This window comes from Sciurus vulgaris, assembly GCF_902686455.1.
Source record: "Sciurus vulgaris genome assembly, chromosome: 9".
In the NCBI taxonomy this organism is placed as follows: Eukaryota; Metazoa; Chordata; class Mammalia; order Rodentia; family Sciuridae; genus Sciurus; species Sciurus vulgaris.
The window spans coordinates 58,481,963-58,508,933 of NC_136469.1; the positions used below are offsets into that span (position 1 = coordinate 58,481,963).

A 26,971-nucleotide genomic window follows, 5' to 3' on the forward strand; every position below is an offset into this window, starting at 1 on the left:
AAATGTTATTAAATACAAAACCACACACGTCATTGTACTAGGCTCTCTGGGGGAGTAAAAAATCTTAAAAAGTGAAATCTAACATTTACTTAGTCCCTATTGAACAGAAGTTTGTAATCTAATGTAGGTCATACAGAATCATTTTTCAAATAAATAAGAAATTCAAGAATAACCACTTGCTCCTTCACAGATTTGTATGCTATTCACATCCATATATTTGACTTATCCACTTTCTGTTGACCTTTGACTGATAAATATTACCAGTATATTTCATAGGGATGAGATAATAATTTGATAAACATACAGTCTACATAGAATCACAAAACCTCTTGTCTTTTATGATGTGGATTTTATATAATCTACTTTGCAGGAGATTTTGTACACTAAGAGATGTTATTACTGAACTTGCTGATTAACAATATCAGAGTAATAATTAAACTTAAAACAAAATCTGTATTTTCTTTTCTTTCCTATCCAGTGACTGAGATGCTGGTAAATGTCCTCAACATCTGCTCAGATGATGAATTGGGGTCAGAAGAAGATGGATTTGATGGTAAGAAGCCCAAGCCTTTGTACTAATGCTATTTGCCAGGTAATTCTTGGCAATTCATAATACTTGGCTCACCCTAATCATACATTTCTGGATTTTGATTATGTTTAAATCTCAACATACTATTGCAATTGAAAAATATAATTTTATTTTCTATTTTCTTTAAAAAAATGTAGGAAACAAAACCATGAGAGAATTGTCCCATTATTTTGAAGACATTGTTGAAATAGTAAACTGCTTTTAAAACCATCTGTCAGCTGGTACATCTATAATCCCAGCTACTCTGGAGGTTGAGACAGGAGGATTATAAGTTTGAGGCCAGACTCTCACAATGTAGTGAGACCCTATCTCAAAGTAAAGCATTGGAAAAGAAAAAGGATCGGGAATGTAGCTCATTGGTAAACCCTTGGTTTAATCTCCAGTATTGGTAAGAACCATCTTTCGGTAGCTCATGTTGCTAAATGACTTATTTTGGCTACTTAAAAAAAGATGTCATTCTTTATTTTCTGGCAGATATTACCATCAACTGGGCAATTTTTGACAATGTCCTTTAGTGGGATTGTTCCTGTCAGTTATTCACATTTTGATGTCTATGATAAAAGATGGCATTTACATATTAGCACTTATGTCAATCCCAATAATTTTTCTTATCTGTAATTATAAGTATGAAAAAACCATGAGAGGTTTTCCATTGTATTTGTTTTTAAAGATTCTATTTGGTATTCAGTTATCCTGAAAGAGTATACGTTTTCTACAAAAGATAAAGATCCACGAGTTTAAAAATGAAGGGAAAAAATTTCTCTGGGCCTTACAGAAGCACCCCGAAATGAATGGAAATAACCAACAATGTAGAGTTGGCTTGTGGGAGAGTGAATTTCATTTTCAAGAATATTTAGTAAGTTCCTCCTCTGTGTAGGGCACTCAGGGTTCTAGGATGCCTTCGAGACTATTTGTTAAAGAGGTTACAGTCTGGTTAAGGATGTGTAAACAGACCATGTCTATAAAATAGGACAAATAAAGTGAAGGTGGCAGAGGTAAACTAGATACTATGGTGAATTTAAACAGATAGCATGCCATTAAAAACTGCATGTAGGTAAAATGGAAAGAGAATGTGGCCCTTTCTGAAAGTTAGTATCAGAGTGACCTGATTTAATATTTACTTGGTCTTAATGCCAGTCAAAGCTTTAAATACAAAATACCGAAAGCTTCAGAAAAAAATAAAATAAAATAAAATCCATGCAGTTATATAAATACATCCTAAATAAATAAATAAATTTAATTCAATTTAAATTAAATTAAATAAACAAAATTAAATAAATAAAATTTAAAAATAAAATAAAAATTAAGTAAAATCCATGCAGTTATATATTCTATATACATAAATGCATATAAATTTTCAGTTTATTCCTAACATATCATACTTATCTTCCTTTCTGTAACTTTTCTTGTCTTCATTTTTTGTTCTCATGTACTATTTTTGAAGCATATACCACATTTCAAGGGATGTGCAATATAGGGAAGGAAAGAGGAAATGGAGATAAGAAATAAAGTTTTACTATATTAAAATTAATAATAAGTATAGTTGTAAAAACTTAAGCAAATCTGTTGATTTATTTTGAAATTTCTAGAAAATGAGTGGACATTTTGCATTTCATCTAGATTCTACATGTTTCATGTTTTAGCCAAGTTTGCTATAGTTACATTTGTAAAAAAATTTTTTATTTGTTCTTTTTATCTTTTTCCCAGATAGTGTTATCACATAAAAGATGATATTTTCACAGTGGCAGAAACTTTTTTCCTAAGGGAAGAACACTAACGTCAACATTTTTCAGTAGTTGCTGTTCACTGTTCCTTTTACCCTGTAAAGGTGGACAGGTGTGATAGCCCTGCTCACCATCATGAGGGTCACAGCCAACAGTCCTATAACAAAAGTCAGGTCAACAAAAGAAAATCATAACATATTTATTTAAGCAAAGTTTTGTGTTCCATGGGAGCCATCAGAAATAAAGACCCAGAAAGCCAAGGAAAAATGCCTGTTTTTAGGCTGAGGTCCAGTGAAGCATGGGCAGCATATAAAAATGTGACTGGACAAAAGGGTTTGGTCAAATGATAATGACAAAGGGGAAAACCTAACAGTCTACCTGTTCAGATTGTTCCTGGTTTCCTTTCTCCTGCATACATGGCAAGATCCCTTTGGAGTGAGGGTCTCCAAAGGAGAAAGGAGACAGTAAAATTGCTAGGTTTTATAGCTTGCCTTGGGGGAGAGCAGTCTGTTTTATATCTTCAGGGAAGAAAGGATGAGAGAGAGCAAGATGGGAGAAGGTCAGAAAGACCTTGATTCTGAGGCTCTTCCAGTGTCCCTCAGTTCAAAGTGGTTAGCCCACCAAGTTGCTTTACTTTGCAGTATTGTATTCTGAACACTGATATCCTCAAAATTAAGATTGTTTACCATTAATATAGGAATACTTCCCTGTTTTAGTCTGCTTTTTTGATGCTGTGACTAAAAGGATCTGATCAGAACAATTTTAGGAAGAAAAGTTTATTTGAGGGCTCACAGTTTCAGAGGTCAGTCCATAGAAGACTGGCTCAATTCCTTGGGGCTCGAGGCGAGACAGAACATCATGGTGGAAGAGTGTAGCAGAGGGAAGCAGCTTGCATCATCAGAGAGCAAAGAGAGAGATTCCACTATCCAGATACCCCAAAGCCACACCCAAATTCCCACCTCCTCCAGCTACAACCTTCCTGCCTCCAGTTAACACTCAGTTAATCCCATCAGGGATCAATTCACTGATTGGGTTAAGATTCTCAAAACCCAATCTTTTCTCCTCTGAACCTTCTTACATTGTCTCACATGTGAGCTTTTGGGGGACACCTCACTTCCAAACCATAACACTCCCCTAACAAATTTCCCATTTAGTCAAATCCATTGGCCAGTATTCCGAAATATAGGCAATAATAATGTAGAATAAGAATACATACGTATGTAGAACAAGAATATAAGAATATATATTTAAGAATATAATATATAAGAATATGTGTGCAGAATATATAGGTATGAAAAATAAGAATAAGAGTAATAATATAGTATAAGACTATGTAGGCCTACATATGTTTGTAATTATTTTTTAACCAATTCACTCAGTGAATATGTACTGACTATCTATTATGTGTCAGGTACTGCAGCTCCAAGTCCCTGTACATTTTAATGGCACAGGTTATTCCTGCAGATAAACATTACCAAGACTAGCTCTGTGTCTACTTCACTTCTAGTCATCTCTCTTTTCCTACCCTTTCAGTCACATACATGAAAGGATATACCTTGTGACTTACTCTGCTTTAAAATAAAATAATAATAATAATAATTACCTCCAATCAATGTTGCTCATCAGCTACTGTGACTTGAAATCTGTTAATTCTACTTATCTGAGTGTTATTTCCTTTTTCAAGACTCATGAAAGAATTGTTTCTTTCTAAGCACACTCCACTACCCAAAGATCTGAGGTCAGTCCTGCAGGGAAGTATGATTCTGCCCTATCCAAGTGCAGGGAGGCAAATGGTCCAGAGGATCTATCCCAGTCTTGCCAGCTGGGACACATGAGAACTATGTCCTTTACTTTTTTCAGCTTTCTTCAGTGGTCCATTTCTGTCAACTTAAATATCAGCAGTTCTTCCTCTTTCTGAACAGTTTCTCTTGCTTGAATACAGGTCATTTTCACTACTTGCATTTAGGATATGATTACTGTTTAAAAATTTTAAACAATATTAATACAGGATACTTAAAAATTATCAAAGTTCTACCTTTCTATATATAACAATTATCAGTTTGGGGATGAGAAGAAGGAGGCTTCTTAGGGAAGCTACATACTTTCTAGGACAGGTAGATGGCATTTTCTTGGTTTTCTGTCTCTTAGACATAGCATATTTTGTTTGACAAGTAGTATGTGATTTTTTTTATTCCCTATTTTCTTGTTTGAAATTTGTTGGTTTGTATCCCTTAGATAGTAAAGACACATTCCCTTGATCTCTTGTTTTATGTGTTCAGTGTATGTGTGTTATGGTGGGCAGAAAGAAAGAGACAATTGAAAAGAGAAGGTCTCTGACTGACTGGACTCTTCAGCATTTGCTAGCACTGCAGACCCTGGTTTCCATTGGAAACACTGAATTCAAGTTTCCCAGAAAAAGAACCTCAAGGAACTGAAAAAGAAAAACTACATTTAACAAGGACAGGCTCCATATGCATCTAAAAATATATTATGATTGAGAAGAAACTGTTTCTATGGGGAAAAAAAATCTTAGACTCTATTTTTGCCCTTTGTGAATTGTTTTCTCCTCTCTAAATAGAGTGATAATAGAACCCAAGACGCCTCTCTGTGAAATTTGGAAACTACTAGAAATAAAACATATAAAGAACATCCAGAATTTCCTAGCATTAGTACGATGTTATCTGCCAGCACTTAAATAGATGGCAGTTTAAGAGCATGTCCAGTTAAACTGTTAAGGATTTCCAGATCCTGAGTCTGAAATAGGTTAAAGTCAAGGCCAGCAGATGCTGCCCTCCGATTTCGAAGATAGGACCTCTAAATGAGATTGATATTTGAGCTTAAATCTTATAAATTTTCCCATTAAAGGGGGAAAAACACATTTTTTTAAATTAAAAGTGTATTCAGCTTAGTATATTGTACATTTTGAGGTGAGCAATGAGGAAGAGTCCCAGCACTTTATTCAACATCACAAAAATCTCTCAGTTACTTCGAAAGTACTCCAAGAACTCTTTGAGCTTCCCGCAAATCTGACTCCTTTTGGAAATACCATTTATTGAGAACATGTTTCAAAACACTTTTTTTTTGTAGTGTTATTTCCAACCTGACGATAAAGTTCTAGTTCTTCCACTCTGCCCTTCCTATGAGCAGTCTGCAGCCTGCCACCAGGGCCTGGTCCTCTGCTCCTGCCTACCAGGCTCCTCCTGTTAGCTGCACAGGTGCAAACAGGAGTCAGAGGACATCAAAGGACTTAATTAATGCTCTTCCTTAAGTTACTGCTTATTTTAAGTGGGGCCACCTCCTGGTGAGTCATTTATCAAGCCCTTCTCAAAAGTTGTCCCATATCTGATGTCAACTAAAAAGTCTAAGATAATAGTGCCTTTACAATCCATCTTTTTTTTATTAGGTTGACTTCTTACTGTCTGTAAGCCTATAGCAAATAGGGATTCTCCTCATTCCTCTCTGCATCTGTCAGCTTCCCTTTACATTTAACCAGCATGATATGTAAAGGTGACAACAACTAACATTTATGTGTTGGGCATCATTATAAGTTGTTTACACCTTAGTAATTTGACCTTTTTGGTCAATGAAAAATGGTAATTACTGTCATTTATTTTAAGCTTCTTAGATATTTTATTAGGCAACATATTATCTGTAATCTTCAAAGCAGGTTTTTTTTATTGTCCCTTTTTTACATCTGAAGTGAGACTCAGCAAATATAAAGCCTGAGTTCATAGAGCTGGTAAAGTAACAGAGCAGTTCAAGCTAACATCTGCCTGGTTCTCAGACTCTTGAGCTTTCTACCACCTGAGACTACAGAAACCAACCAGATGCAAAAAAAAAAAAAAAAGGCCTAGTAAACTAGTAATCAAACATAATATACTTTTTAGTCTGTTTTGTTAAATGTTTTGTAGAATATTATGTAAATACTTTTTAAAGAAATGAATTGTAGCACTATTCCTGGACATGAACCTCAGTGCATATGAAATAGGTTAATTCTACTTGTTCAACCTCAGCCTACTCCACGAAGTGTTTTATCATGTTAAAAATTTAGGTATATCTGAGCAGACAGAAAGTCCTCTGGCTCACACAGTCTTCTTCTACACTGAAACTGCATCATGATTCTCTCATTAGTTTCTGCCTTACAAATGAAGGAATTTGATAGAGAGTCGCTGTTTCAAATTGAGCTGTGGTTTTTTTTTTTTTTTTATGTTGAAAATAAAATGCAAAACTTCTGTTATCTTGTAAAGTTTGGAAGTAGTTTAATGCCAGTGAATGTCTTCTGCTGATCAAATTTATACATATTGGGGTCTTTGTTTCCTGTTTCCACTTCTGATTTTGGATGATAAAATCACCGTCTGGTTTCAATTTAGAGTTGTTGTTCACCAGGACATTTTAGAGAAGAAAGAAACACAAGTAGGTGAATCTCATTAGGTAGTTGATCCTCATTAATGAATAAGACTCATTTTAAACCAAGAAATAGGAAAAGATCCCAAAGTAGGGAAAAAGCTGACAAGAGTGAAGCCATCTTCATCACAAAGTTTCTTTATTTGTTTATAATTACAGTAAGGAAATCTGAATTAGCAGTAAGCATTAGAAACCTAGCAGTGATTTTGTGAGGAATATGTATTTATCTGGGACTTTGTTTTAGGTCCTAAAGTCATAGAATCTGAGACCAGTTTTTTTTTTTTTTTTTTAATAACATAAGTTATGTTTGAGACTTTGATATGTAATAAGTCTCACTAACCAAAAAAGGTTGTGGAGGTGAAACTAAAATCCTGCAGAATAAGGAAGGAAAGAAAAAAATAACAAAAGTAATATATTGCAAGCCAAATATAATTCAGGCTGCACTGGAAAGACAATATTGAGTTAGAATTTATGTCTCTGATTTCAACTAAAGAGCAAAACCACATGGTAGAACTCTTATCCTTTGTCCACATTTTTGTCTTTTCCTAATGTTAACCACAGGAAAGTTATTGAATATGGGATTGGAGCCGATTTTTGCAAGCCTTTGCAAAGCCATCTAACTCATATACAAGAAAATTACCTTGCTTTAAGTTATTAGGTAATTCTTCATATCTAATATCACAGATTCCAGAGTGTCTCACCATTTAGTTCTGTCTAGCTTTAAAAAGTCACAGAGAACTTTTTAAAGTACAACACTGAGAATTAGTAGGACTAACATGGCATCTTATTGGTGCATGATAAGTGCCTCTGCAGGGGTTTGGTTATGTTACCATAAGTAATAAGTACCAAAAGTATGTTTATTTGCCATGACAAATGTTTGACCTACTGAAAAAGCACTTAACACATTAACTCTCATGCAGAAATACGTGGGGACCCTAACAGTAAAGGGATTCCTGCCAAAATCAAGTAATTATCTTTGACAAATATTGACAACATCTAAATGTGATTGGTTAGTTTAAAAGTGTAAGTGGAGTGAATGAATTAAGGCTGAAAATTTTATCCCGGAATGTTCCCTCTGCTTTGTGCATCTGGAAGCACAAAGAGCTATTAGTTTAGAGCTCTTCTTGTGGCTATAGTTACTGCTTTCTCAGAGAAACTCATTTTATCATCCTGTATTTCAGGTTCCCAGTCTGAAAGAAACAAAAACAAAGTTTTATCCCCATGGTAATTGACAATTTAGTGGGAATATATTTAATTTTAAGTATTACTTATTGATTTTGTATTAACCGGGATCAAACCCAGATCTGTGTACCTGGTAGGCCAATATCACTGAACTAGACCCCCATCCCAGATAATATAATAAAATTTAATGTAGAAATAAAAATAGAGATATAGACACAAAATAACAATAATAAAAAAGCCCCCTGAGCAGCATGAAGGTGATCTGATTCTTATTTAGTCCATTTTTTTTTTTTTTTTTTTTTTTTTTTTGAGGAGGAGGAGGAAAAGTTTATTTGAGGGCTCACAGTTTAAGAGGTCTTATTTCATAGAAGGCCAACTCATTCCTTGGTACTCAAGGTAAGGCTGAACTTCGATGCCTAACCTGAAGTTGGTCAGGAGACAAACGGCATAATAAAAGCATTATTTGAGAAAATGCTGCCTGGAAAAATGCTTTATTCACATTCTTTGTTCAAATTCCATTGAAAAAAGGATGAGTAGAGATATGATTTAGGAACTCAATAAAATATCTCCAAGTGGAGGTGCCTAGAGCTGAACAAGGATGGACGTGAGAAAGAAATTCAAAAGGATCTGTTCAAAAAATGCTTTCTAAGGACTTCACAGCCTAAAACCCAAAGGACTTAGACAAAGAGCAATGGAAATGAGAGCCGATTTTGATGGTTCAAACCTATGTACCTAGGATAACATTTATGGAAAAACTGGTGAGTTTCAGGAAAAAGAGGAGTTGTTAGGGACATGAGTTTGTGTAGAAAGGATGAACATGTAACTCTGGAAGTGCCCAAACAACATTTGAAAATGGAGTCTTGGGAATTGGAAAAAATCTGGTCAGGTGACAGAGCCTTGGAATCAAACCATAACTAAATCTATTATGGGTGAATAGGTCTCCAAAATTGTGGATGTGTAGGGAAACATCCAAAAATTAAGGAGAAAAAAGACAAGCAAGTGAAAGAGAAAGTAGGATTGATCAGAGAAAATACACAAGAATCAGGAAAAAGTAGCAACTAAGGCAGCAGCTACTTAAAAAATTCTCACCCAATACAGAAAAAGGAATGTGATCTATAAGGATGACCAGAAAAGGAAATAGAAAGACAATGGCTATAGTTATCAGACATCAGGTTATTAAACCAGGCAAATAGCAAAATTTATTTTATTATTATGAAAGCAAAAAAAAATTGAAATCATCAGAAACAAGAAAATGAATCAGTAAAATTCAGAGTACCTCAATTTTAACATCACATATTTTTATTTTACATATTATATTTTTATTTCCATTTATTTATTAAAAATATTCACAGAGTGTCTTTTTTTTCTGTGTATTCAGTAGTGAAAAAAGCATGTGTAGTTCCTTCATCTGTTGTAGAGTCTAGGGGAACAAGAATTAGCCGATTTTAAACATTCTAGTCATATAGAAGATTTAGAATGTTTAGGGAGTGATTATGGTAAAATTGGGATAAAGTATTCGATAACTAAAAGAAGAAGATGGAGGACAACTTTTTTGGATTCATCTACTTCTGATAAGTCCAAGAAAAAAATATTTTTATATATTTTGCTGTTTTAGAAAATATGAACCTGTGAGAATTGCATATTCTATACTTTTTCCAAAAATTACACACAAAGATGTATTCAGTTTGCCAATCCTAGCTTCTCTTACCTTTTTACAATAAGTTTTCCTTGTGTAATTGAATAAGGGTTAAAGGAAAACATAAAAAGAAATATTTTACATTTTGTAAAAGACTGCATTTTTCTTAAGTCTTTTCTAATCATCTTCTCAGTTTATTGCTGACTTTTTTTTTTCAGTTGCCTGGTATTACATTGTTTAATGTAGAAACTAAATAATTTTTGTCAGTATAAATTTCTTATTTGTACTTTGTATTCTTTATAAGATAAATGACTACTTTTATTTTATAACACTTACCCCTTAAAAGGGAAACATATTGTTATAGCCAATATTGTTAAAACAGAAACATGCCTGGAAAACGCTTGGGCTTGGAATGGCAGTCATGTGATTCTCATCACAGTTGAGTCTACTGATGTTTGCAGCCTTGATTATCAAACAAGTTACCTATTCAACCATCGCGTTGTAATCCATTTCAAGTCTGGCCTGTCATTTTGTTTCAGTAGTGCAGGTGTTCAAAGTCCTGCTTTCTTTACATATTATACTGCCACTGCATTGTGCAAATGTGTTTCTTAATTACCTGGCATAATTTTCACATTGTGTAGAAGCTCAGACTTTGCAGAATAAGCTAAATATTAGAAAAAAGCCATATTCTTATTGCAGTTGATTTGTTTGCCTCGATTAGAATATTATTCCCAAAATTTTTTTAAAAAGCTTTGAAAATTCTACATATTTTATGCTGATCTCTATACATGGTATGATATACATGAACAACATAATGTAAGATAATTTAACCCTTTTAAATCAATTGACTTTTTTTAGCATTATAACCTTTCTTCAACTAATGATGGCACTAGCCAACATACTAAATATGAGCTATTGAATAGCTAAGCATAAATATATTTACAGTATTTAATGAGATAAGAAAACACATTGCATAATAAGGAAAATAAGCATGTATTTTATAAACCTTAATGCATTATTTATTTGAAGGACATCAAAACTGAGAGGTCTTTATTCTCAGTGAAGGCAAGGGCTTAGTATGTATATATTTCTCTGTGATTTAGGACAAGTTCTCTCATAAGTGTTGTGAAATAATGGGCATGTAAAGTTCTTCACAGCAGAAAGGATAAGGGTAAGGTCAGCTTTCTGAAAACTGATACCATCAGAAAAAAAGATCCATACTTCTCATATTTCTGGCAGCACATTCATCGTTCTCATCACAGTAAACTATATTCAAGGTCCAGGTTTTCAACCTGAAAATTGTACTTTTATGAGAATAATTAATAACTGATTGGACAACTGCAGAAGAGTTACGACTCCAGGTTTATGAAACATTCTCTTTAGAGTAATTGCTTGATTTGATGGCATGTTTAAAGGCTACACTAAAAAGTTGAAAGAAATGCTCAGGAAACTTCAATATTGAAAGTATTTTTCTATGAGATATTCTATTTTCACTCTTCAAAAAACACTATCTTATTTTTGCATCTTTATTCTTAGCTCATGAGAAGTTATAAAACTCTTTTCCCGTTTTTTCTCAGAACTCTATAGAGATAGATTATTTTTCACCAGTGCATCTTTTGGGGGTGATCTATTTTGTTCTGAAGGCACAGCCAGCAGCATCCTGGCTGCTGACATTCTCCCCTAATGATTTGCCATTGTCTGGACTTCATGTTTGGCCCAAAACACAAATCAGGCTCTATCTCAGGACTGTTTGATATTCATGAAGATCACATACTCAGTCATTTAATTTGCAGAGAGAAACGATTATTAGAAGAAGGGAAATATTCTATCTTCACAAGCATTTTCTTCTTAATAATAGCAAGTGTTTTTGAGTACTTACCATATACTAAAGCCTAATGCTTAAATGCCTTAGGAAATAGCACAGTACCTGGCACAGGTATCTGCTGGAGTTTGAGAATAAGAACACACCACTTATTTAATTCCTTCCAACCACCCATGAAATAGACCAGTTGCTCTGTTGCCTCACTGAATCCTAGCTCTGATCTTTCCTGTGGAGGACCCTGGAGGAATAACTTGACATTTCATTTCTGTTCCTTACCTTTTTTTTTTTTTTTACAATTACCCTTTGTAAAATGAAGACTCATAGTACCATCTTCACAGATTCTGTTCTGAGGATTATATGATATAATTCAAATAAAGTATGTAGAATGTTCCTCTTTTTATTGATAAGGGAGTGAGCCTTAATGAAGCTTAGTAACTTGCCCACAGTAGCTCAGCTAGTAATGGGAGAGTTGGGGCTCAAACCTAGGTCTTTTACTCTCGTGCAGAATTTCTTCGCCAATATACTGCTCTGGATCTCACATGCCCGTGTACTTATGTATGTTAAAAGAAGTGAATGAGTCAATTATGTATAGTCTGAAGCTTACAGAAGGGCCAGAAGACTTGAAAGCTATTGGTCTCTGGACAGTATTTTCCTAGACAAATATCCCTGGACATTTCAAATGTTTACCTCCGTGACTAACCAGAAAGTTTTTGATTGGCACATACATACCTTTATTCTAAGATAGTTGTATATTTAAGTGACATTGAAGTCTCCTTCTGCCTCTTTAAGTTGCTTCTGTGTGCCTGGGCACTGATCATTGAGCAGAACCTCGTGCTCATTTCCCTAGTTCTCCTCTTTCTACACAGCCTCTTTGCAATTTATGTATGTCAATAAAACAGCCCGCATGGGTTGTAATTGGCATCAGAAGATGCTGTCTACAAAGTGACTGTTTCAGATAGGCTCAGTACATGCCAGTGCCTGGGCCATTCTCTACTGTCAGATGAAGGAGTTGCATTTCTTTCTTCGTCTCTGCGTATGACATTTGCACTCTCCTATGGTACCTGACTAACTTTAAGTCCAAGGTTAAGAGCCTAGGGCAAACACACTATTTTGCCATGTCTGTACATTTATCCCTTTCTATTTGTATAATCAGAGATGGCATTTAAATATCATTGTACTGGATGAACTATAAATCCAGACAAGTACAGAATTAAGTTCTAGTCTACATACAGTCTTCTAGCACAATTAGGTCTACAAAAAATAACTTTTTAAACTATTACATCTTCATCTATATCCATAACTGTCTTTGATAGGTTAGACAGGCATTATGATTGTTTCTCTCTTAGAAAATAAATCTACACTTTTAACTTGATAATTATTATTTTGTTCTGTTTTGTTTTTGTCATTTTATAAAGCCGATTATTTTCTGCTGTGACAAAAGGGTAGATCCAAGTAGAATTTCACAGGCTATTAATTTCTCCCTTTGTAAATAGAAAGAATCTAAAATGTAATTTGTAAGGCATAGGCTGAATGTGACCATTTCTTGAAAAGTCAACAGACGTTTCCTAGTCTACTGTAGAGTCTTTAATTTTCAACCAAGTCAGAATTATACATATTGTCAATATCTGAAACTCTACTGGAGAGTCAAATGGGAACAACTCAGAGAACAATTTGCATGCAGTCAAATTAGAGTTCGGTAAATTAAAGTAGCTTTTAACTAAGTAGAAATTATTCAGATAATGACAGTAATTGGACACTTGAGCAGTCTGTATATTTCTAAGACTTTCCATTTAAAGAATTTCATTATATATCATGACCAGAGAGGTAGGGAAAAAACATAGTCTAGGCTGTCTTGGCCTTCCTTAAAAATTCATTACAAAGGATAGAATTTTTTATTTTTAAAAATTTATGTATTATAGAATCTTTGCTGCTTTCAAAATGGGATATAAGAGAGAATAGCCTTATGCCAAATATCATACCATTGTGGGTTCTGTGACATGCTGAGATTTTAGTTGAGTTAAAAAACATATGGAAGACATTCAGAATGTGTGGTTCAGAGTGGCTTGGAGTGAATAGCCATTATTCCAATTTTATCACTTATGGGTGAATAAATAGAGTTAGAATTGAAATCAGGAGGGTATTCTAAATATTTCAGGAAGTCATCCTCAAAAAGATAATTTTTACAGGGATTTTTAAAAAATTTGTTGTCCAGGAGTTATCTTTTCTGTACCTAAAGGGGTAATCTACACATGCACATAGGCAGCTGCTTGACTGGCAGTACTTAACAATCTCTTTAGATGAGATTTAACCAGCTCTGATCCTTCCTGGATGGCAACTCAGGACTTCCAAGTTTAGTCAAGATGATTTTCTGACAACTGTCACTTCTAGCAACTGAGTAACTGTTAATTCATAATCGAAAAGCATTTTGGGAGCTGGAATACTTGTACTGCTGGGATCACCCAGGGACACTTCAAGGGGAGCTTTAAGGGCTCCATCATCGCATCCTAAGCCTCCAGCATACTCTTCTTTAAAAGTGGTCAGCTTGAGTTTGTGCTTGAGGTGGAGATAGGAGGCCTCGGCACATCTTCCTTTCTCACTATCTCTTTCTAAGTCTTCCTTCTCCCATTTTAGCAGGAAGGCATAGGTATTCTTGAATGTAATCACTATGAACATTGCCTTGAGGTGCAACAGCCTTTAGGTACTGAATCAAGAGATGCTGGGGAAACAGTATCTAGGAAGCCTCTTCAATTAGTTGTAATTTCTCCCCACCCCTATCATTAAGAGATGCATTCCAATAAAACATTATTGCTGTGCATTTTAAATATATATAAATATTTTTCATATATTTGGGCTGTCTAGTTCAGTTATTAGCTAATAATAACTGAGCTATTTACTCCAAAGAAAATTTTGAACATTTAGAACCTATTGTCTCAGGAAATTTTTTTAAAATCATCTTTAAATTTCTAAACATATTTCCCACAGAAAATTATCATATAGTGCCAAAAACATTTTAAAGTTTAAATATGTAACATACTAGAGTAAAAATAGCAAAATACAAGTAGAAATACAATTTCCTAGAAGAAAGGAATAATATGAGATTTATAAATAATATTGAAGTTCTCATTCAGGAATGTTTCTTTAAATGGATGACTGTATTTCTAAAATTAAAATATGCCATTAGTAACAGTTAGTGGAGTTATTTCATTTTTAAATTACATTGTTTACAATATTATATTCTTTATACCTATTTAAAATTGGCATTGGGTAGAATGTTAAAGAATATGCTTTTGGAGCTACCTGAGTAAAAATTGTAATGGCTACAGTTTTTAAGTTGTTCTGTCATAGCCAACTCAGTTAGCCAGAGTTTATAGTGCTCTCCTTAAAGCCATGACTCAGGAGCCTGATGATGTAAGAAAATATAAAGTACTCATCACAACTCATAGCCAAGGAAAGAACTGAATGTCCAAATAACTTCTGCAAAGTATTCATTTGTTGGATATAGAAGCCCAAGTGTCTTTTTTAAAAATATTTTTTTAGTTGTCAATGGACCTTTATTTTATTTATGTATATGTGGTGCTCAGAATCAAACTCAGTGCCTCACACATACTAGGCAAGTGCTCTACCACTGAGCCACAACCCCAGCCCCGCAAGGTATCTTACTGTTGAACTAGGTCAAGAATGACCTTCCTCTCTGACAGGAAGCTAAGACATAGGGATCATAGTAAATGGTTTTACTCAAATCTGGGACAAACTCTTTCCCAAACAGGACTATCTGTGCATTCATAATTTTCATTGTCATCTGTAGAAAGGTCCAGAGTCCAGTTTTTTTAAGTTTCTTAAATGCACCTGAAGTCACATTATGTCCTTTTATTAAACTTTCTTCTTCAAGGATATTGATTTTGAATAGAAGCCAAATCCGTATTTGTCTTCAGTGTAACATAACAAAAGATAATTTCTTATCTCAATACCTTGTGGTTCATTCCATCAGTAGCCCCTATTCAAATTCAGTATTTGCTCTATTTAATAAAGAAGAAAATATGAAGATATTTTTAAACTCAGCTTACTAATAATGACCATGATACAATTTTACTTTTCAGTAAAAGAGTGTCCTGCTGAAATGAATAACTCTTAATGAATTTGGAGAAGTAGTGAGTAGTAAATTTTTTTTCTTAGAATTTAGATTAAAAATTTAAAGAAATTTGAAGTCTACCAGCAAATGCAGACTTCAAAATATATCTCTTCTCTGAAAAAGTATGAAATATTAGCATAAGCACATGTTTTTATATAACATTTTATTTAAATATACATGCTGTAGATACAATTGAACTAGTTGAAAATACTTTAAAGAGTTGAGCATGGTGATGTCCACCTGTAAACCCAGCAGCTCAAAAGCCTGAAACAAGAGAATCACAAGTGAGGCAATTTAGAGAGACCCTAAGCAGCTTAGTGAGACCCTCTCTCAAAATAAATATAAAGGGGAGAAGGACCAGAGGTCTGACTCAGAACCCCTGGGTTCAATCCTCAATTAAAAAAAAAAAAAAATCATTAAGGAAAGAAGAAGCCTACATAATAGCAAGAGATTTGAGGCCAATATAATAATGGTAATAATAATTTTAAAAGCAGCACTGTATATTTTAATAATATACAGAAAAATAGACTGGTGCAGTGTTGCACACCTGTAATCCCAGAAGTTTGGGAGGCTGAGGCAGGAGGATCATGAGTTCAAATCCAGCCTCAGCAAAAGCAAGGCACTAAGCAGCTAAGTGAGACCTGTCTCTAAATAAATACAAAATAGTGCTGGGGATGTGGCTCAGTGGTCAAGTGCCCTGATACCAAATAAATAAATAAATAAAAAGAAAAATATTCATATTTCATAAAATAATTTGAACATAAAATTTCCATGCATATGGTCAGCTTCATTCTTTACAATTGTAAAGATGTATTGAAACTAGTTAGACTCTTTTGTATTGGACTTATAAAACAAAACCCTCCCAGTTCAGTTCTCAGCAAGAGCCTGCAGAAGAGGGTGGTGAGAGGATGACTGCAGAGAGAAACTCTGTCATGCCTCCATCACCAAGCTTGTGCATCATCTCCCTCTCACTTGAAAGAAGGAATGGACATTGAGACCTCTTTTCCCAAAGCTCCACTCCCCCAGTAACTCAAAACCAAGTCTATTCCAATTATACTTTCATATTTCCACATTTTATTACAAAATGTTGCATACATATGGGTAAGTTGGAAAAACTTTATAGTCAGTAGCAAGGTAATGTACAACTAACACTTGACTATATTTGCTTGGTCATATATCTCTCTACCCATCCATCAATCCAACTATTTTTGTTTTGGTACCTGACAAAAATTTTTGAATATACTGTACATATGCCAATGTCTGAATTTCTTTATTTTCCTGTACAATTTTGCTGAAGCCTTTACAAGATAGTCTCAGGCCATTTTTTTATTTCCCTCTCATCAAACACTAACCCTGTGTACATAAACTTCACTTTCACCAGACTTCTCAACCATTGTTTGAACATATATGGGTTTTTGCTGCCTTCATGTGTTTCAAAATTCTCTCTGGGGAATGCTCCTTCTCCCTACTTTTAATGTTTATGTTTCCTTCAATAAGATCCTTCAGGATCTCTTGACCATCACCATTACTTTGAAAGTTCTTTTGTACACCTGCTTCCTGTGGCATACTGTTCAATGTTTAACAGCCCGTCCTCCCAGGGGAAAATGGCCTGGTTTACAGCATTTGCTGATTTCCATGATATCAATTCTCCTCCAGGCTGCTTTCAAGCTCCCCACATGAAGTTGGGGACATGGAGTTTAGAAGAGCTGCACTCAGTGTTCTGTTGCCAGCTGACTTCTGTCAGGTCCAAGGCATTGCTGCCCCTTCCTCTGGACATTTGTCCCTGTCTATTATCGTCCTTCCCATGATCTCCTAAAGCAGAGTCCATGCCTTATTCATATTTCAGTTGCTAGCCATGCTCACTATATGCTATCAAATTCATACGAATGCTTGAGGAATGAATGAATGATTGATTTGGATAAGAAGTTGTATTCAACATAGCACTTTCTTCACACTCCTAGTTCAGTTTAAACTAAGGAATTTATAGTAGTAGCTCCACAGCAGTAAATGTGAGCAGGGTGACAGAGCCAGCATCTGTAATATGCGGCAGATACCGGTGTTGTAGAAGTCTCTCTCACCATAGCACCTGGCCCTTCCTCTCCGCAGTGTTCTTTCCTGTTTCCTTCAGAGGCTGAAACCCACCCTGTGGGGATGCAGCACTCACTCAGCAGGGCAGTTGGCACAAAAACCTTTAAAACTTCAGGATTAGCCAGCAAGGTGCAGCGTTAAGGCCAGGAAGGACACATTGTTAAAAGCAAACTCTCGGTCTATGTATTAGCCTCCCTCACTTTAAGGAAAATAGAGTGTGCAGGTTTACTTAGATTCTGGAAATAGTAGCATCATGCCCCAGGCATAAAAGAGGATCAGAACTTAAAAGTTAAAAGGAGAAGCTAAAACAAAATAAAACAAAACAAAAAAAGAATGATAATTGTATGAATGAAAACACAAAATGAAATTTTTCTTAAAATTATTCTTTTCTTAGCATATGAAATATGGCCTTTCGGTTTTTGAACTTCCAAGTTACAATTAGAGATTATTTTCATTGAAAAAATAGTTACCTCAGTTTTTCTGTCAAAGGTATTTTATGTGTTGTCAGTACTTAATATACTGAATTTTAATTTGGGCTATGGTGGTACATTTCCACAACTTAATCAGAGCAGTACCAAGAATGTTTAATATGACATTCTGTTTACATGTTGCTGGTCATAAAATTCCAAAAACATGCTCTTCTTTTTGGTCTTTCTATTGAATTATGGGCTGTAAGCACTTGCCATGATGTCTAGAAAATACACACACACACACACACACACACACACACACAAAAAAAAAAAAAAAAAAAAAAAAACAGGAATAGCAATACTAAGTATACCAGGACATTTATATCTGAACTCCACTCTATCCTGCTACATTTACTCCTTTAAATTCAATTATGTATTAATCTGCATATTTTACTTGGATATGTTACATTTTTGTGAAGCTGCAAGTTTATAGTAGGAGTTTAATTTAGATTTGGATTATTTAGAAAATATTGAAGGTGATCCCTAGGATAAAACATTAAGAGACTAATCTTAATGACTTTTCTTATAATCCATGGTAAGATTAATTGACCTTTTGAGTGCCTATATTCTAATTTTATAAAACAGATAATAGAACATCTTACTTGAGTTATTGGGAAGTATTGAAGAACTTTTTTTTCATTAAGAAAAGTGTTATAATATGCTGCTATTCACCATTTTTTGTGGGGAGAACACAACTATGTATAGATAATAAAATATCTATTATATACTTTCCATTTGAACTGAAATTATAAGCAAGAGTATACTGGCTCTGTCAGAATGCTCAATTTGCACTTAAAATTTAGTATTTATTTGATCATTGTTCTGAGCATCAGCTCTCCCTAAGCTGGGAAGCAGAATTCTCTACATTTACCTTCTTTTCAACATAGATTCTTACTTTTCATTGCTCTATGGTTTCTTTAAGTTCCTCATTGGAAAATTTTCTGTGAGATCCTTCTTAACATATATTTTTCATTTATTTAAATTTGTTTTTCCCTTCTCATTTCACTTAAATGTATGCAATTTTATTTCCAGAAACTTTAACTATTCCTTGCTGCTTTTCTGGTTGTATTTCTAAATATAGTCACACTTTTTGGAATTCCCTCACATTTTCCATTTCTCATGTCTGTTGGATTGATTTCACAATCTGGCCATAGTGCTTTTTAAAAAAAAAAATAGCCAAGATCTCTTCCCTTGCTTAGCATGTCACAACCTCTAAGTTGGTTGGGTCAGCAGGGATGGGAAATACTAAAGAAAGAATAGTAATAGCACAATTTTAGACTGAGAACAGCACTGAGCTGAATAACTAAAAAAAATTTCATAGCACGATGACCGTAAGGACACTGTATGCATCTTTTTTTTTAAACACCTATTCATTACAAGTTGCTTCATCATTAATTGTTTAATATCTAGGTACAATGAATTCAACCTCTTAGATGATGTCTAGGGCAAAATTTATTGTTTAATAAATCTTAATTACAAATCATAGATAACAAATGTTGTTCAAGTCTCAGCATAAGGTTTAAAGTAAAAATCTTACACACACCATCAGTAGATAACGGATCAGTGAGCTCATAGTGAATGAGAAGCCCTGGTTCTTGTTTAGCATAGAGACTGAATAGGAGAATTGCTCTCTCTCACTTGGATTTAAATTTGTTCCAACCAGTTGCAAACAAAATAGCTGGCAAGGGTGAGTGCCATCCATTGGATATGTTGGGAGGTAAGAGGTAGCTGCCTTGTCTTAGCATCACCTTCAGAAATTAACCTACCAAGGCAAAGAAAGTGGTGCATTCTGTTTCCACTTTCTTGGAGTGGGGACAATAGCAGAGGCCTTTTCTCTAACCATTTAAAAATTGTATGTGTTGTTGCAAGTTTTCTTTCTTGTATAAATGTTAGCATGGTGATTAATTGTTTGGCTCTTATTAAAGATCGAAAATGTTTCCAAAGTGCAAAAAAAAAAAAAAAAACCCTCCATAAGAAATAGCAGAAATCTTTACTTCAAAAAAGGTCAGAAAATCTGTTCTTCTCTTGGACTGAAAGACCAAAAGATATACCAGTGTTCACCTGTAGACTTCAGTCTCAGCAAATTATGTGATTAAACTGTTCTTCCAAATTAGGAACATCCTGATCCTGTTTGAAAAGAATGTTTCACTATGTATCTGTTAGAGGCAATAGAAAGAAAGGCTATTTGCTTATATTAACACATTCTATAAAGTCCCATATAAAGTATTTGAAGGATTTCTTATTCTTTTCTACCTTGTTTTATAGTCTTAAGAGAGGTATTTTGTTTCTTACTCCAAACATATTTTGATAATTTAAGAAACATATAAAATGTCTTCGTTAAGGTTTATACCCAAAGGACTTAAAATCAGCATACTATAGTAACACAACCACATTAATGTTTATAGCAGCTTAGTTCACAATAACTAGATTGTGGAACCAGCCTAGATGTCCTTCAACAGATGAATGGATAAAAAAAACTGTGGTATATACACACAATGGAATATAATTCAACCATAAAGAATAATAATATTATGGCATTTGCAAATAAATGGATGAACTTGGAAAATATCATGCTAAGTGAAATAAGCCAATCCCCAAAAACCTAAGGCCGAATGTTTTCCCTGATAAGTGGAGAATGATATATAATGGGGGTCGGGGTGTGGGGAGTGAGAGAAGATTGGGGGAACTTTAGATTATGTGGGAGGGGATATGAAAATGGTAGAATGAGACAGACATCATTACCCTATGTACATGTATGATCACACAAACGATATGAATCTATATCATATACAACCATAGAAATGATATGATATACCCCATTTGTGTACAATGAAACAAAATACAGTCTGTAAAAATTAATAAAAAATAATAAACACAATGCACATCCTCACTTTAAAAAAAAGATCATATAGTATATTATGAAAACATGGTTAAAAAAAGAAAGCCCTTTTAATAACAATAACCTATGTAGATTAAGATAGATAGATAGATAGATAGATAGATAGATAGATAGATAGATAGATAGATAGATTGATAATTTGGAAAATGGAATAAGTTGGAAAACTTACCTGCACAGATCCATGTGTGACTTTTTAACATAGGTAGTGCCTCTGTCTCTCAGCTAAATTCAATTCAGCTTTCCACTTTTTCCTCTAGAGCTCTTGAACCAGCCAGAAGATGAAAGAGTATTAAGTGCTAAAACAAATGTTTTATGACCAGTAAATACTGTAAACAATCTTCCAAGGAGCATAGGGAATTCAGAGCCATTCTAGTTTGATCGCCTTGAGGGAGAGTTAAAAAAACAAAACAAATAAACAAACAAAAAAAAAACAACAGTCTCCTAAAGTAGCTTTCCCAGCAGGAGACTGGAATGAGTGGCAGATGCTGGGGACTCAACTCTTCCCTGCCACTGCAGGTAGAAGGGAACCAGAAGAGAAGGATAGGAACCTACCCTTATCTTCTCATGATATTTTTTCAATTAGCTTCTTGTTTTGTTTTGGTTTTAGGTATGCATGACAGTAGTGTGTATTTTAACTTATTATACATACATGGAGTGCAACCCATTCCACTTAGGATCCCATTTTTGTGATTGTATGTGATGTGGAATTACACTGATGCTATAGTCATATCTAAGCATAGGAAAGTTATGTCCCATTTGTTCTACTGTCGTTCCTGTTCCCATCTCCCCTCCCTTCCCTTCATTCCTTTTTTCTAACCCACTCAACTTCTATACTTTGCCTCCCTACCCTCTCTTATTATGTGTTGGCATCACATATCAGAGAAAACATTCCGCCTTTGGTTTTTGTGACTGTCTTATTTCATTTAGCATGATATTCCCCAGTTCTATCCATTTACTGGAAAATGCCATAATTTCATTCTTCTTCATGGCTGAGTAGCATTCCATGGTGTATATGTACCACTTTTTCTTTATCCATTCATCTGTTGAAGGGCACCTAGGTTGGCTCCATAGCTTGGCTAATTGTGAATTGAGCTGCTGTCTCTTTACCCACCCCAGACCCTTTGTATTTCTCAAAAGTTACTCTTTGGTATTTGGGGAGACTCCTCAAGAATCACATCCTGGTGTAAATGGCCAAAAGCAAATATTTTCAAATTTAACTTAAAGATGAATTCTCTTAAGGGAAAACAAAACAAAACTGATTTTGCTTACTATAGTCTGTTACATATATAGATTTACAAAATAAATGCATTTAGATCAATGTCATTGACTACTGAACTCTCTGTTTTAAAATATAGGAGCAACAGCTGCAGCCCGGAAGGAGGTGATAAGGAACAAGATCCGAGCAATAGGCAAAATGGCCAGAGTGTTCTCGGTTCTCAGGTGGGGTCATCTTTCCTCTGTTTCTGTTTTGAATTTTATTATGTGTCACTTAATAACTATTTTAACATTTTAATCTGGTAATTTAAACATTTTACTAATAAATATTTGCTTTTCTTTATTTTGCTCCTTTTAAACGGTAGTGTTGGTTCCTCACTGCTTTAGTTACATTGCAATCTAATAAATTATTTCTCTGAAGAAATTGTCTGTTATCCAGTTGCATCATACTTTATCCCTCTATTTGCTACAGGATTTTAAAACATTTATTTCACAATAGGTTGGTCATCTTGTGAAACAGGGAAAGTTATTATAATCTCTTTTATTTTTCATTCTGGTTTTGTGGTGAAAGATGAATTTATCCAAGAGCATTTCACTAGATTTCTAGGAAATGAGCATCAGCCACAAAGTTGTTCATGTGAATCCATATTATTCTCATTGATTATTAAAAGGGAAAAAAAGTTATTTAATGTTTTAACTCCTATATGCTAGTTTGTTTAAAGTAGATCATGAATCATGCTGTTATTATTAAGCATGGACTTTGAAAACAAGTATTTTCTTGAATGGAATTCACTACACTTAAATTTATTCCTAGATGATGTGCGGTAACTATATTTCTTTTAAAAAGATTACTGTAAAATGTGTGTTTACTGTGAGTATAGTCAATTCACATTTCTGCACATTAACAAGGAAACATAGAAATACTTTGGGAAATACTACATCTATATACTTTCATGTTCTAATTTTTGTCAAAATTTTCCCATAATTCTTATGAAAAAGCTATGCTGACTCTTTTAGTTTCTCCTCTTGCCATTTTTCTCTTAACTGTATGGCTTAATGCTGAAAGTAGGAAGCCTCAGGAGGGATCAAAAGCATTACCATCCTTTCTCAAACACACCCCAAAACAGGACAGCAGTAACTCAACAGCCAGTGTAATCATGAAAAGCCTGTTGATGCTGAGAACAGAGCATTCTTGCTCTGTTTAGAGCTTAAAGAATGAGACCACTGTTGCTGTAAAACTCTTCATATCTAACTAAACAGACTCATTCATTCAGGCAACAAATAAATATAATAAAACGTAAAACAATGATTATGAACCATAGAGAAAAAAATAAAGTGATATGGGGTATAGCAAGTGGGAGTACAAAATAAAGTGATATGGGGTATAGCAAGTGAGAGTACAAAATAAAGTGATATAGGGGGATAGCAAGTGTATTTTAGTGTGTGGCCAACAAGGAACTCTCTTGAGGAGAGGCCTCGGAGCAGCTGTGGGTGACCTTCATGAAGGAACGGGTTAAAGCAGTTCAGGACAAAGGGAACAGCAAGTGCAGAGACTCTTAAGTGGAACATGCCAGGAGTTTTAAGGACCAGCAAGAAGGCTTGGGCTTGAACAGCTAGCTATATGGAGAACAGAAGGTCAAGTGGGACCTCATCATAAATATTTGCTCACCTGTAGTGCCTTAGGTTTACCAATAAATGCTCTGACTTCTTTCTCTATCTAAAGTTTTTAGGAGAGGACATGAAAATGGCTCCGTCGTTTCCATGTGAAACTGCAGTTAGGAAAATGGAAGAAGCCTCACTTAATATAAAAAATCATTTTTATGTGAGTTTCTCATGTCCATGATGGTGGTAGAAGCAATGCTGTAGAATCATATAGATCTTAAAATTGGAAGATTCCTTCAGTCCCCTGAATATAATATAAGATATATTATAGGATATAATTATTCCTAGTTAAGTAATGGACTGTTCGAACCCTATGGTGATCAATGACTTAAGATTACAAATGTTAATAGGAAGTAATAAGGTGCCTGTTACTGCTTTCCTATTTAAAAAAAAAAAAAAAAAGTTTTTGTAGTGATATGCAGAGAGATCGTATCCAGAAAAAAAAAAAAGTAAACTGAGCTTAGTTAGTAATAATTGAGCATTAAAAGTGAATGATTTTGAGTTAAGCAGTCAAAGTTGGAATGGCAGACATGTAGGTTAATATAAGACTATGAAGTACTCGCTAAATATGTGAACAGATGCTCTGCTGTGGCGTTGGACGGGAGGGAGCCTGTTTCCTAAATGGAATGTTCATGAAGCGGTTGACCTTGGAGGAGGGCTGAGAAGGAGAGGCTGGGTTCCAGTGGGTGGGATTCGTGTGGTAAAGGTACTCCTGGAGGAGGAAAGGCAGGAGCACAGGCGTATGTGCTCAGAGCAGGGTCAGTGGCATCCTTTTGTAAAGTGCTTGCTAAATGGCAGGTGCCATGCCCCAAGTTAGGAACATTTAACGGCAGTCCACAAAGCAAGATTACAAGATTGAGGCGACCTCCCTTCAGGGAGGAAATTAAGAAAGGCTAAGCAACGTGTCATATGAGCAGAGAAGAGTCTTACTCAAAAGGGAACTATGTGGTTTAGTGTGATTACAAGTAATACTAGCAGTATAATGATGAATTCTAAGTAGGTAAAAGAGCCACATTACCAGACATGGAGATGAGTGAGGAATCTTGTGAAAAGTGAGTCTGAAAATGCATGAACGTTCAGATTCTTACAGGCCTTAGAAACCATGGTAACGTGTGTGATTTCCCTGTGTGTAGGCAATGAGGAGTCCTGGAATGGTTTTCCCGGGATGAGAGGCATGCTGTAACTCACGATTAGATATGTATGTAATGGCCGTGTGAAGGTTGGCTAGCAAGATGAGATATTGAAGCAAGAAACACTTTTAGGAAGCTACTGAAATAATCCAAGCAAAAAGTTAGACCAGGTTATGGGAGGAGGAATGCAAAAGAAGGGACATATATAAAGGAATTTGGAAAGTTAGATTTTATAAGCCTAGAACATGATGAATGAACATGGATAGTAGTCTGGATTGGTCAGGTATTGCTACTGAACACATACCTCATGTTTCAGAAATTTGCACCATTATAGGGGAACCAGAAAACTCTTTAAGCAGCCTTTGCAGATAAGGTATAGACAAGTTGCCTATCTATTTGTCTGCCTGTCTATTTATCTGCACATAACATATCTGTTTCAAATTGAATACCATGAGGAAGCAGCAAGGAGAGAAGATAATTGCTCTGTCAGGTGTGGAGTCTGAGAAGCCAGTCATGGAAGAGCACTGCCTCATTATTTGTGGGACTATCCACAGAGCATTAATGAGAGACTGGTTGTTGGCTGTCAGGATTAGTGGTAGCATTTGATGGAGTTGACTCCATATTGTAGATGGATCCTAGCTTTTGTACTGGTACAGAACGTACAGGTTCACTTTTCTGGATCTGTGAGTTTTCTAATATCCTTTTAGACATCTCTTTACTGTTAAAATTAGAGCAGATTCTGGTGTTTGTACAAGAACCTTTACCTAAGGAGTGATAAGAGAAAATATTCCAAGGAAATTCTATAGAGCTACTAGCCTATGTGATTACTAGAATGCTGCTATAGAAGAAAGGACAAGTATTTAAATATCTAACAGGTATTTGATGGGAGAACAGCAGTGAGTTGGATTTTGCAGAACATTCCTGCAGAAGCAGTTAGAAAGTCTGCCCTGGAGCTTCAGAGAGACTCGGGAGGTTGGGGGGCGGGGTTAGAAATACAGATGGAGGATTGAACGAGAGGAGAAAAGACTACATGGGTATACAGGAATGGTCTTGCTGAAGGGGAGAATGAAAGGCAGGAGCAAGAGACAAATCCTCAGACCAGTATTTTCCAGTAGAAATGTAAGACAAGCCACATGTTTCATCTTAAATATTCTAGAAGCCACAGTGAAAGGGATACAAAGTATTTAACACAAAGATTCAGAATTTAGTCATTTCAACACATAACCAGCATTACACTTATTAAAGAGCTATTTTCCATGCCTGTTTTTTTTTTCACTGAGTCTTTGGAACCTACGTGTAGTTTACACTTACAGCACATCTGAACTCGCACTAGCCATGTTTCTAGGGGTTAAGAGCTACGTGTGCCTGGGGCTGGAGATAAAAGAAAAAAGTCAGCCAACGGACTGAGAAGGAGGTAACAGACAAGAAATGTGTTATAAAACCTGGGTACAAGGAGCCTTTTCAGAGGAGAACATGGGCATCAGTGGCTATGCTGCAGAGAGAGCAGTAAAAATAAGAACGCAGCAAAGATGATTGGAATTCAGAAATGATGAAGCCTCCGAAAACTGAGGCGTGGCTTCCTGTGAGGCAGGAATGGGAGTCACAACTGAGGCAGGTGAGGAAGGTAGTTGAATGTCAAAGGCAAAGTGGGGGAGAAAGGAAGGAAGGAAAATGACCACCTTCTGCACCGGGGCTTTCACATGAAGTGTAACATTTAATCCTCAAACAAGTCCTATAATTACAGGTATGGTTTGATAGATAAGGAAACTGAAACCCAGAATAGTTAAACAACATCCTGACCTCATAGGACAGGATTTTAACCCGGGGGTGTCTGAGCCCAAAGGTATGATTTAAAAAAAAAAAAAAAAAAAAACAACAACAACAACAAAAAAACTCTACTTTTGACCCAAAAAGTTAAATTTTTGAAGAAAAAAATTTACTCCAGACTAAAGAAAATTTTTGTAGGTAAGAAGCTAGGAATTCACAGTTTTATCTTCTCTGAGCAGTGTAATGTAGGTTTT

The 26,971-nt window shown here is 35.1% G+C and overlaps 1 protein-coding gene across 2 annotated transcripts in view; it reads left to right on the forward strand.

Annotated features, from left to right (window-relative positions):
* PPP3CA (protein phosphatase 3 catalytic subunit alpha) overlaps positions 1-26,971 on the forward strand; it is a 311,580-nt gene that overhangs the window by 273,876 nt on the left and 10,733 nt on the right. For both annotated transcript variants that reach the window (XM_079153824.1, XM_079153825.1), the window contains exons 10-11: positions 479-553; positions 22,299-22,383. In XM_079153824.1, the coding sequence (XP_079009950.1) occupies positions 479-553; positions 22,299-22,383 (160 nt within the window). The remainder of the gene's footprint in view (positions 1-478; positions 554-22,298; positions 22,384-26,971) is intronic.